The sequence below is a fragment of the Ochotona curzoniae genome, unplaced genomic scaffold (assembly GCF_017591425.1).
Source record: "Ochotona curzoniae isolate NIBS_2020 unplaced genomic scaffold, NIBS_Ocur_1.0 contig_64, whole genome shotgun sequence".
NCBI classification, from domain to species: Eukaryota; Metazoa; Chordata; class Mammalia; order Lagomorpha; family Ochotonidae; genus Ochotona; species Ochotona curzoniae.
Window position 1 is genome coordinate 45813764 of NW_024466502.1, and position 12766 is coordinate 45826529.

At 44.4% G+C, this 12766-nt stretch overlaps 1 protein-coding gene across 14 annotated transcripts in view; it reads right to left on the reverse strand.

The window, feature by feature from the left end:
• RCBTB1 (RCC1 and BTB domain containing protein 1) overlaps nucleotides 1–12766 on the reverse strand; it is a 67182-nt gene that overhangs the window by 9478 nt on the left and 44938 nt on the right. For 13 of the 14 annotated variants that reach the window (XM_040991432.1, XM_040991442.1, XM_040991441.1 and 10 more), the window contains one exon: nucleotides 1945–2071. The exons of the other annotated variant lie outside the window; for it this stretch is intronic. In XM_040991432.1, coding sequence (XP_040847366.1) covers nucleotides 1945–2071 — 127 coding nt within the window. The remainder of the gene's footprint in view (nucleotides 1–1944; nucleotides 2072–12766) is intronic. 14 annotated transcript variants of the gene reach the window in all.

Consider the following 12766-nt stretch of genomic DNA (forward strand, 5'->3'; position numbering starts at 1 on the left):
CAACAATGTCCATTCCCACTGGACTTTATGAGTAAATTTTCATTTTTTGCTCACTTGTTTTCTTTCTAGAACAGGCACAGAATGAGCTTTTTAAAATGAAATGAAATTCAGAAATGAGAGGTCACAACTTCTTTCCATAGATTAATATGTAAATATCTCCTTTGGTATGGTCTGTAATGTGATCTGTGGATTCTTGTGACCACAGGCAGTGCTGGCTGCCTGACAGCGGGCTCTGGGTGGGAAACATCCGGTCCGCAGGCCTGCAGAAGGTCCTGCCAAGGCAACTGCAGGAGGGACTTGAAAATCAGAAAGCCCAGAGCAGGCTCATTGTTCAGGTGATCATTGTGGACAGCCTGTGAATGCTAGAGATATCCAAACGACCACCAGTAACGGCTGCTCGGCCCTGCTCAGCCCGCACGCTGTTCCATCATCTGGCAACAAACCTCTTCCTGCTTTTCTGATACGTTTAAGGCAGTCACAACTCCAGTTTTATTTCTTGGTTGCCTTTTCCCTGTTCTCTCCTCAAGCCTCCTAACAGACTGATTTATAAACCCCTCGCACCAGAAGAGCCACGTGTTGGAAGAAAACCTAAGCGATCTCTCTGTGCTACATGGATGTGTACAAATCCACGTGCTGGTGTTGTGGTGTAGCAGGTATCACCTGCAATACAGGCATCCCACATGGGTGCTAACCAGTGTCCCAGCTGCTCTACTTCTAATCCAGCTCCCTGCTAATGGCTTGGGAAAAGCAGCAGATTGCCCAAGTGCCTGGCCCCATGCTGCCCATGTGGGAGCCTGGATGAACTCCTGGCATTGGTCTGGTCCAGTCCTTGCTATTGTGCCTATCTGGGGAGTGGGCCAGTGGGTGGAAGCTGTGTCTGTCCCTCTTTCTGTAACTCTTTCAAATAAATAAATACAAAAGTGGCGGGTGGAGATGGGTAATTATCTAAAAAAGGGATAGACTGGCTTCCTACGGTTTCACAAACACATTCCAGATTCATCTTCCCTGTTAACACCACAATCCAGATGTTGAGTTCTTATATGGAGAATAACATCGACTTCTTAGTTCTTATCAAATGAATTATTTTGCAAATAGAATTTTAGTCAAATTTTCAAAGATATAAATGGCCAACCAATGCTCTGAAGTTAATTCTGTCTCTGTAATAATCTCAGAGTGAACATTAAGATATTAATAAATGCACAGTTCCTCCCCACATTTACACAAAAGACTGTGTACCTATAAAAGTGTTCTTCAACTGGGCATTATGTCCTTCAGAGCCAGAAGCCCAGCAAGCTCACCATCAAAGTTTCCGACTAAGGGACGACAACTCTTTGGAGTGGTAGAGGGTCGTAAGTATTTAGTCCGGCCATTAAGATGCTGTGTCCTGTGTTAGGGTACCAGGATTTAATACCCGGCTCAGTTCCTGACCTCAGCTTCCTGCTAAGGCAGACTTGGGAGGCAGCAGGGATGACTGAAGGAACTGGGTTTTTCTTGCCTCACAGGACACCTGGGCTGAGACCCTGACCCCCGCTCTCAGCTCAGCCCAGGCATGCGAGGGGTTCAGCGCGTGAGCTCCACTGTTTGTCCATGTCTCAGATAAACAAATATAAGAATAAAGAACACACACTTGCATTCACTTAACAATCTTTCCTATATTTTTTAACCATGTAAATTTTCTAGCAAAACTAGGTATCTACAAGGTCCTCAATTTAACAAACAATGTAGACAAATATTTACAGACCTTTGTTAACACTTTTTTAAAAAGAAGCATGAGAACACATGCAAAATGCTTTTAAGTAAGAGCTATCAGCCAAAGTATTAAGTTGTGAGATTTGTACTGTCAAGGCTATTTATCACTAGTATGTATTTCACGGAATAACAAACAAGTGGAAACTGCAAACGGAAGGGAAGTTTACTGATGTCTTTGAGCTCATGCAGAAGTACCTGATTTTCAAAACAGCTTTATGGACATGAATGTATTTCCCATCAATTCGAAACTTCAGGTCGGCAGTTTCTGGACTATCAAATTCTTTCTTCAGTGACTCCGCCACGGTTAAAAAGTCTTCATGCTCTGAAGGCAACAAACACGCCATGAACATGGAGAACCAGGACAGACTCGGGTCTGAGAGGCTTAAATGAGATCATCAGCATGTTCATTTCATTTTTCTTTTTCAAGAGAGTCTATGCATTATTTGGCAAGTTAACTTCGTTACTGAAACTACCAAAAATAAAGGCCAAATACTAGTCTTACATGCTTAGCCAGGTAATAGAAGTGTGTATTAAAAAAAAAAGTCTTTTTTAAATATTATTTTTCATGATACAATTCCTTAGGCTCAGGGATTTCTCCTTCCACCCACTCCCTCCCTTCTCTGCCGCACACTGCTTCTCACTGTATCGTGACAATAGTCACAAGTCCATTATTCTGCTGTTTAAGTGTATCTTAACATTGTAGGTATGGAGAATGCTGTAAAGTCCAGCGTTCTAGTGTCAAGATATACTTAACAGTCTCATCGGGAGTCCACATTTTATCTACAAGTATAGGAAGTATACTGCAATGTATCTCCACTTCATGTATACTTGCCTCCATCACACAGACCCTCTAGTAAATATATGTATGTACATGCCTACCTATACATCTGTGATCTTGTATTTTGCATGAAGGTTGACATTATATCAGGGAGAACATATGATATTTGTCCTTTTGGTTTTCGTTTATTTCACTGGGCATTAAGTCTCTAGTTGAGACCATTTTGTTGCAAATGGTAGAATTTCATTCTTTTTAAAGACTGAGTAGTATTCCATAGAGTAGATACACCACAATTTAAAGCTTGTCTTAAGGGTTGGCTGTCACTTTAAACCTATGCTCTTGAAATCTGAGGGGTTTGTTTTCAGGACTAAGAATCAAGGAATTTTCCTTTACTGAAACACAAGCTGCTACTTTGCTCTGTTTTGGCAGTAGCTGCAAGGGTGGACATGTTCAACTGAATGAGGCTCAGCAAACAGACTTGCAACCCACATGGGAATGTTGGACAATTAGAACCATAAGCAGAGAAGCTGCTTCATGAGTATATGAAACCCAAAGATTCCTTTAGCCTTAAATATCAACATACAAAATATAACCCACTACCAGCTAGAAGGAGAGATTTACTTAGGGACAGCACTTAGCAAAGTGAACATACGCTCACATCACCTTGTAGGAAAACTGCTGTTGGGATTAAAGGCAAGAAGAACTGTGCTACACAGAGGCAAGACATTTGTACAAATTAACCATGCAACACTTTTTAGTGGAAGAAGGGGGAGAAGTGGAAGGTGCTAGCAGGGAACTCATGAAGCCCCAGAGTGTCAGGAGCCGTGTACTATAGCCACACTGAAGCCATTTTGAATATAGAACTATGGGCCAGTGGAAAATCCCCAGCTGGCTAGATGCTTGGGAAAGAAGTTATGAAACTAATCACACGCTTAGCTTCAATTGTTTGTAGCAACTGTTTTAGAATGTGATTTATGCTGTACCTGCCAACATCTTGTTATTGATTACCTATGCTATTGTTAATATGCTGGTTACTATTGTTGATATGGTGACTGCTCAAGAACAATCGGTCTGGAGACCATGGCTTGCATCCTAGTTTCTCCTTTCCTCCCTGAGCCTTAGTTACTGAAGAGTATAAAAACTCTCAATTAAAATCAATAAACTGACAGCTTGATCAGACATCCTGTCTTGCTGTCCATTCTTCGTGTCTCTTGTCCCCCAATCTCTCCTAGGTGGTTGCGACCCCCGTTGACTGTCCTGCTGGACAGGACAATTTGGCGTCCAACGTGGCTGGTGTGCAGACCACCGACAGGGAGATCGCCACGCAAAAGGAAAGGCCTCTCGAAGTGGTGTTGAATAGAACACCAGCTGAGCAGTTTCACGGTTGACCCGCCGGAAGTTGTGCTCAGGGAAATTCGTGGCTCAAATCTTACGGAGTTAAGGTAAGATGGGACAAGCATTATCACAGCAAGAACTATTCTTGCAAGGTCTTATAGACTCATTCAAGACACGAGGAATTCGGGTGAAAAAGAAAGACCTCAAAACCTTTTTGGATTTTGTTGGTCAGATTTGTCCCCGGTATCCCCAGGAAGGTTCAATTAATGAGAAAACTTGGTGTAGAGTAGGTGATTGTTTTAAAGATTATTATGAGGTTTTCGGGCCTGAAAAAATTCCTGTTACTGCCTTTAATTACTGGACTTTGATTTATGATATCTTAAAGATGAAGTCTCAGCATCCAGATTTACAGAATCCGGCTTCTGAGGGAGAATGATCTCTTCAGGAAAACTGTTCTCAGCTGTCCGCCCCACCCCCCGCCTTCCCCTGGGTCTCGACCTTCTGTCATTATAGACACTGAGGCAGAATCCAATGCCAAATCGCTTCATCAATCCGCCCCAGAAACTGTACGCTCTCAGATTGATAGCCAATCACAACGCCTCCATCCATCTCTCACAACAGTTCGCAGTTCTCCCCATGACAATCCTTTCCCCTCTGAGGAGGCTGCCTTAGAAGGTGAAGCGGCCAAAAATGAGTTTGATCCCCTCCATGACCTACCAAAATTATCTCACACCTCCCTACCAAGTGCCCCAGGAGAAAGGGAGATGCCTTTGTTCTCTCTCCCACCACCTTATAATCAACCTCTTGTCAGTTCTGAGCTACGAGAGATAGTAGATGGACTCACTGCTTTGCGCCAAATGGCTAAGCAAGAGCAGGTTGAGCTCATGAAACAGTTGCAAGTCTTAGAAAGTAGATTAACTGGTCTTAAATTTAAACCAGAAGGCAATGCCACTCCAAAAGTTTTAGCCTTTCCCTTATCTCTCCGTAGTGGCGCTAGAGTCCCTAGAGACTCTTCCCCTCCTCCCAGAGAACAAAGTCCACCTAGAAGTATAGAGGAAAAAAGTGAGGGCGGCATTAAGGATGAAATTCAGTCAGAAGGCCATGAGTCGGATACCCACCAAGACATTGAGACTGGAGATCAGCGACCCCGAGTTCCGATGCACGGGCATTTACCCCGTTCACCTTATATTTACCAACCCTTAGATGCAAAAATTTTAGAAAGGTTAAAAGCAGCAGTCACTACCTATGGCCCAGTTGCCCCCTTTACTTTAGCGCTATTAGAATCATACACTGAAGGCTGGTTAACACCAAGAGAATTTACTCACCTAGCTAAAGCCTCCCTCTCTGGAGGAGATTTTGTGTTGTGGAAATCCAAGGCAGCTGATGCAGCCCAAGAAATAGAGGCAAAAAATCGTCAACGTCCTGAATCCCGAGATTGGACAGCTAGACGAATCTTAGGGAAAGAACCTTTTAACACCTTAGAAGCACAAATGCAGTACCCTACCGGTTTGCTCTCCCAAGTCCGTCAGGTTTGCCTTACGGCTTGGAAGCGACTGCCAGATAAGGTGGGTTCATCATCTAAACTTACTATAATCATACAAGACCCAGAGGAACCCTACAGCTCCTTTATTAATCGCCTGACAGAGGCAGCAGAGCATTTATTCGGTCCACAAGAATTAGCCCATTTCTTAAACAACTTGCTTTTGAAAATGCTAATGTCACTTGCCAAGATTTATTAATGCACCATCACAGTAAAACTCTGGCGGAATACTCCGTCTCTGTTCTGGAGCTGTTACTCCTCGCCTTGCTGTAGGCACAGCTCTGCAAAGAACAGACGCTACCAACACTTGCTATTACTGCAAGCAGCCTGGCCATTTTCTAAGGGATTGTCCTCAGATAAGAGGCCCTATCAGGTCCCAAGCACCCCCTCAGACAGCCCCTCAAAAACAACCATCCACTTTATGCCCACGCTGCCGTAGAGGCCGCCATTGGGCTAGTATTTGCCGCTCCTGCACTGATATTTGTGCACGTCATCGCTTTCCCTTCCGTTCGGGAAACTTCCAACGGGGGCAGCTCCCCGCCCCCTTGCCTCGGATGAACCCCGGGGGTGTGAGGTTCATCCCATCCCAAACTGCCTCCCCACCACAGCCAGTAACTCAGACAAAAAATGCATTTCCCAATTATGGAGAGCCACAAACGAAAGCCCAGGATTGGACCTCTGTTCCTCCTCCAGTACAATATTAAAGCCAGAAGATGGTGTACAAGCTATACCCACAGGTGTTTTTGGCCCTCTTCCTCCCAATACATTTGGATTAATAGTGGGCCGATTTACATTAGCTAATAAGGGCCTTCACATAATTCCTACCCCAATTGAACCAACATTTAAATTGAAAGTTCTCGCCAGAATTTTTGAAGGTGCTTTAGCTATCACCCCATGCTTCCCGTTAGCACAGTTAATTCTTTTACCAGCTTTCCCAAAACTTTCCAATCCTTGCTATCAATCTTCTCGAAAGATTAATGAAACAGGTGTAGCTGAGGTTTTTTGGGCACATAAAATTTCTCCTCATACTCGGCCAACCCTGACTCTTAAGTTAAATGGCAAAGCTTTTACAGGCTTCCTTGACTCTGGCGCTGATGCTACAGTTATTTCTTCAAAGTTCTGGCCAAAGGCCTGGCCCTTGAAAAATTCAGTCACTCATCTTCAAGGCATAGGGCAGGCTAATAGCCCCCTAGTTAAGTTCCCAAGCCTTGACCTGGACTGACCCAGAAGGGAACACAGGTATTGTAACACCATATGTTGTTTCAGAATTGCCTGTTAATCTCTGGGGGAGAGATATCCTCTCTCAAATGAATGTTATCATGTGTAGCCCTAACGAAGCTATTACAAAACAGATGCTTAGAGAAGGTTTTCTCCCTGGTCAAGGCTTGGGTAAACAGTCTCAAGGAATCAAACAGCCCATACAGGTTACACAAAAATCTGATAAGACAGGTTTAGGCTTTTCAGCTTCACCCAATGAAAACGTACAAAATTTTCCCTAGCGACCACTGTTCGTCCTGCCCCATCCAGACATGCTGACAAGATCTCATGGAATACTAGTGTGCCTCTTTGGGTTGATCAGTGGCCGCTGAACCAAGAGAAACTTGTCGTGGCTAGGGAGCTGGTGCAGGAACAGCTCTCCGCAGGACACATTGAGCCCCCCTCTTCCCCCTGGAATACTCCCATATTTGTCATTAAGAAAAAATCCGGGAAGTGGAGATTATTACAAGATTTAAGAATGGTTAATAAAGCCATGGTGCCTATGGGAGCCTTACAACCTGGCCTCCCGGCCCCCGTAGCAATACCTAGTAATCTATTCAAGATAGTTATTGACCTTAAAAATTGTTTCTTTAGCATCCGCTTGCATCCGGATGATTGCTTACATTTTGCCTTTAGCCTCCCTCAGATAAACTTCCAGGGACCCATGGACCGCTATCAGTGGTGAGTCCTTCCTCAAGGAATGGCAAACAGCCCTACCCTAGCCCAAAAATATGTTGCTCTAACCCTTAAACCTGTAAGAAATAAGTGGCCTGAAATTTATATTCTGCATTATACGGATGATATCTTGATTGCAGCGCCCACCTAGGCAACCGCCTTTTCCTGCTTTGAACAGATGCTGCATGTTCTTCAAAGCAATGGATTACTGATAGCTCCTGAAAAAGTCCAAGTCAAAGATCCTTATAATTTTTTAGGATATCAATTAAATCAAGAAAGAGTTTATACACCCAAAATTAGTCTTGATTTGTCTACCCTAAAAACCCTCCATGATTTTCAATCTCTTTTAGGCAATTTGCAGTTCTTAAGGCCATATTTAAAGATAGCACCTGAAACTCTCGTGCCCCTTCAGGACTTATTGACTGGAAACCCTCATCCCTTTTCATCTCGTACCCTTACTTCAGCAGCGAGAGAGTCAATTAAAACAATAAGTGATGCCATTTCTTCCCAAGCTATTTTCCAGTATGACCGTCTTCTTCCCTTAAGTTTTATTGTGTGTGAGACGGCACATGCCCCTTTAGGAGTTTTCTGGCAAAAAGGAATGAACAAGTCCCCCTCAGGACATCCCCTAATGTGGGTGCCCTTACGGTCAAAACCAGCCAAGATCCTTGCCACCTACTTTTCCCTCGTAGCCGCCTTAATTTTAAAAGCAAGAAAATTAGCCATACAATATTTTGGAAAAGATCCAGATATTATAATTGTGCCTTACACCTCGGAACAAGTAGACTGGTAACTCCAAGTTAATAATGATTGGGGTGTTGGCTGTGCGTCCTTTGTTGGTGTCATAGATAATCATTACCCAAATGACCCCTTAATACAATTTATGAGAAATCATTCCTTTGTTTTCCCCAAAGTTACTTCTCATAGCCCCCTGAAAGAAGGGATTACAATTTTTACAGATGGTTCCTCAAGTGGAACGGCTGCTTACGTCGTTCAAGGCCAATCTTTTCCAATAAAATCCCCTTATATGTCTGCTCAATTAGTTGAACTGTTTGCTGTGCTTCAGGTTTTTAAAAATTTTCCAACAGCCGCTTTTAATTTGTATACAGATAGTGTTTATATAGCCCACTCCGTTCCTTTATTAGAGACAGTTCCATATATTAAGACCACCTCCACAGCTTTTCAGCTTTTTGTTCAGATACAATCCTTGATTAGAGAAAGAAGAGCCCCCTTTTTTATAGGACATTTGAGAGCCCATACAGGACTCAAGGGACCCTTGGCTGAAGGAAACGCCCAGGCCGAAGCTGCCACACGGCTAGCTTTCCTAACCCTGGATCCCTCTGTATCCGAGGCCCACCGAGCACATGCCTTACATCACTTAAACGCGCTCACACTTCGCCAGATGTTCAAGATCACCAGAGAACAGGCTAGAGAAATTGTTAAAAGTTGTAACTCCTGTGCTCAGTTTTCTCCAGTACCTCATTTAGGAGTCAACCCCCGAGGCTTAATCCCAAATGATAGATGGCAAATGGATGTCACACACTTTCCATCCTTTGGTAGACTCAAATATATCCATGCAACAGTGGATACTTATAGTGGGTTTATTTATGCCACAGCGCTAACTGGAGAGGCTTCCAAGGATGTTATTACTCACACGCTACAAAGCATGTCAGTTATGGGCAAACCTAACAGCATTAAAACTGATAATGGCCCAGGATACACAGGAGCTAAATTCTGGCAGTTTTGCTCTCAACTAAAAGTTAAACATATTACTGGCATCCCTTATAACCCACAAGGACAAGGAATTATTGAAAGGACACATCAGACCTTAAAAAATATGCTGAAGAAGTTAGAACTCTCCACGGATTTATCTATGACACCTACTCCCAGGAATAGATTGAATCATGCCCTTTTCATTATAAATTTCTTAACCCTAGATAATAATAATCAATCTGCAGCTGATCGACATTGGCATCCCACAACTCAGGATTCACATGTCTTAGCCATGTGGAAAGATCCTCTCACAGGAGCTTGGAAAGGACCAGATCCAGTGCTTATCTGGGGACGAGGCTCTGCCTGCGTGTATGACAGAGAAAATGCAGAATCACGCTGGCTGCCAGAGTGGCTTCTTAGAGCCGTTAACTCACCACTGTCCAGAAAGGAGGCCAACCCCCTCTCTGAGACATCTTCCTCTCCTTTTCCAGATGCTGCTAATTCTACAAACATGATTGACGGTGATCCTTTACAACCTCTGGGTCTTGTGGATTCTGAACCAATGGGCACCGATGACTGCTATTGGCCTCGGACCACAACCCCATAATCCACACCAACCATGGAACTACACCTGGGTCGTGCTGTCCGAGCGGCGTGATATCATTTGGTCAACATCTCGGATCACCCCTCGTGTGGCCAGAAGTCTTAACCCCGGACTTATGTAAGCTTGCTCTTAGGGCTGCCAACTCTTGGGGACTTAATACTCTCTTCGGACTTTCTGTAGCACCTGAACTGCCTGACCAATCCTATGACCCAGGATGTGCTGATACTCGACAACGAGTTCTCCTCTGAGCCACCGATTTTTATGTGTGTCCCGGAAGCCACCGTGATCGTCACCTTCTTCATAAATGCGGTGGCTCTGCTGACTATTTCTGTGCCTCTTGGGGATGTGAAACTACAGGCACTGCTTACTGGGTTCAAGACTCAGAGAATAAAGACCTGATTACAGTCAGACGCAACTTCAGCTACCCAACTACAGCAGCAGTCTATGGCCTCACTTTCCTTTCCTCCTATTATGACGACACCGCTGCATGCAGTCCCAATCATCCTGACACAAAGGGTTGGTGTACCCCTTTAGAAATCCGGTTCACCTCTAGAGGGCACACCAACCAAGAAGAGACTTGGATGAGAGGCCGTGATTGGGGACTTAGATTGTACCAGTCAGGGAAAGACACGGGCGTATTATTTCCCATCAAATTGTTAAAAGAACCTGTTAATGCTACATATCCTGCTAATATTGGACCTAATAATGTTATTGCATATAAGCCTCCTTTACCTCGACCACCTATCCGATCTCCCATTCCTTCCCAACCCCTCAATCTCTCCCATCTTCTATCAATGCTCGCTCCCCGCCTCCCTCACCATCTCCTCCTTTACACCTCAATCTCCCTGCCCTCCCTTCCTGACAATCTTATTTTGACCTTGGTTAACCAAACCGCCTTAACAGTCAATGAATCTTCACCTGAATTTATGAATGACTGTTGGCTTTGTACAAATGCCCGTCCCCCATTTTATGAAGGTATTGCCTTAATTGATGTTTTTTTACTATTCCAATTCTTCCTCCTCTTGTAGGTGGACCAGCAGCGACTGGTCTGGTATGTCTTTAACCCAGGTTGTTGGTCTAGGTCTCTGCTTGACTACCTCCCATAGATTCCCCCCATTTAGGTTCCTTCTCTTACTTGTGTAATTCTACCATTATTCCAGCAGCCCATTCTCAATACCTTCTTCCCCCTAGTGATGCTTGGTGGGCCTGCACTGGCGGCCTCACCCCTTGCCTTTCCTATCAGGTTTTTTCACTTCATAAGGAATTTTGTATTTTAGTCCAGTTAGTTCCTCATTTGTCCTATTATGCCTCTGAGGAATTCTTACAACTATGGGAGTCCAATCCCACTTCCCTCTCCCGTTCAAAACGTGAGCCTATCACCGCCCTTACCATTTCTGTTCTGCTGGGACTTGGCGCTGTCGGCGCTGGCACTGGCATTTCCTCTCTCATTCTTTCCCAGAATCGGTATGCCGAGCTGCGTTCCACCATTGATGAAGATATACAACGTTTACAACAAGGCACTGATGATTTAACTGATTCTCTCTCCTCCCTAGCTGAGGTAGTGTTACAAAATCACCGTGGCTTAGATCTATTGTTCTTGCAGCAACGAGGCCTAAGCGCTGCCCCTAAAGAGGAATGTTGCTTTTATGTAGATAATACAGGTGTTGTAAAGGAGAGCATGAAAAAGATTTGCGAAAGTCTTAAAAAACGACAACTACAAAGCGAAAAGGAGGAAAGCTGGTATAAAAATTGGTTTTCTCCATCCCCCTGGCTCACTACCTTATTACCCACTATATTGGGGCCCCTAGTTGGATTATTGCTTTTGATTTCCTTTGGTCCCTGGGCATTCACTAAACTCACTAACTTGGTAAAACAACAAATTGAAAATTTAGCTGCAAAACCCATTCAAGCATATTGCCACCGCTTAGTTCTAGAAGACAGATTGTGTTCAGAGAGCCCTGACTCGAGAAGTGAACCCCCACGTTGTAATGCACGGCTCCAGTCTTCTGATCGGTTCGCCTAAGGTAATGTGGCCGTTTACAGTAGGGGCGGTGTTTTCCTGGCAGGACTGTCATTAATGGCAGCGTTGCCAGGGAATACATGCTCCAGCTATGAAATGCTACATGGCCCTTTTCTAGGAAGTGTGTAGCACCTTTCTGATACCCCACCAACCTAAGACAGGGAGCCCTGGATGACTGGCAGGGCTGCCCAAAGACGGGTAAGAGCTGAGGGTCCCTCAGAATGAACCTAAGACAGGCAGCGCTTATCTTGCCAACAAACCTTTTTGTTTTTTCTTTTCGCTGCTTTCATTGACATATAGAAAAGAGGGGGAGATGTAAGGAGCCGTATACTATAGCCACACTGAAGCCATTTTGAATATAGAACTATGGGCCAGTGGAAAATCCCCGGCTGGCTAGATGCTTGGGAAAGAAGTTATGAAACAAATCACACGCTTAGCTTCAATTGTTTGTAGCAACTGTTTTAGAATGTGATTTATGCTGTACCTGCCGACATCCTGTTATTGATTACCTATGCTATTGTTAATATGCTGGTTACTATTGTTGATATGGTGACTGCTCAAGAACAATCGGTCTGGAGACCATGGCTTGCGTCCTAGCTTTTCCTTTCCTCCCTGAGCCTTAGTTACTGAAGAGTATAAAAACCCTCAATTAAAATCAATAAACTGACAGCTTGATCAGACATCCTGTCTTGCTGTCCATTCTTCGTGTCTCTTGTCCCCCAATCTCTCCTAGGTGGTTGCGACCCCCGTTGACTGTCCTGCTGGATGGGACACCAGAGATCCTCATGGAGGCCTGCCTGCCCACGGTAGGGAACGGCAACTTCCCGGCACTGACCCAGCCTGGACAGAAGTTATGTGGCTCACTGTAGTGAAATCCTGGCCTATCTTCGTTCATTTCATTAGCATGCCCTCCCAAGGAAGCATCATTTGACTAAGCCCATGACCTTAACCCCCAGTTAACCTTCAACCCCACACCGTACGGAACTCTTGTGCCTATGGAGGAAGGTAGAGACTTTCTCAAAAGGAGGCTTTTCCTGACCCTGTAACTCTGGATCATTGGTGAATAACAGTGAGCATGACCAAGATGGGCAAAGT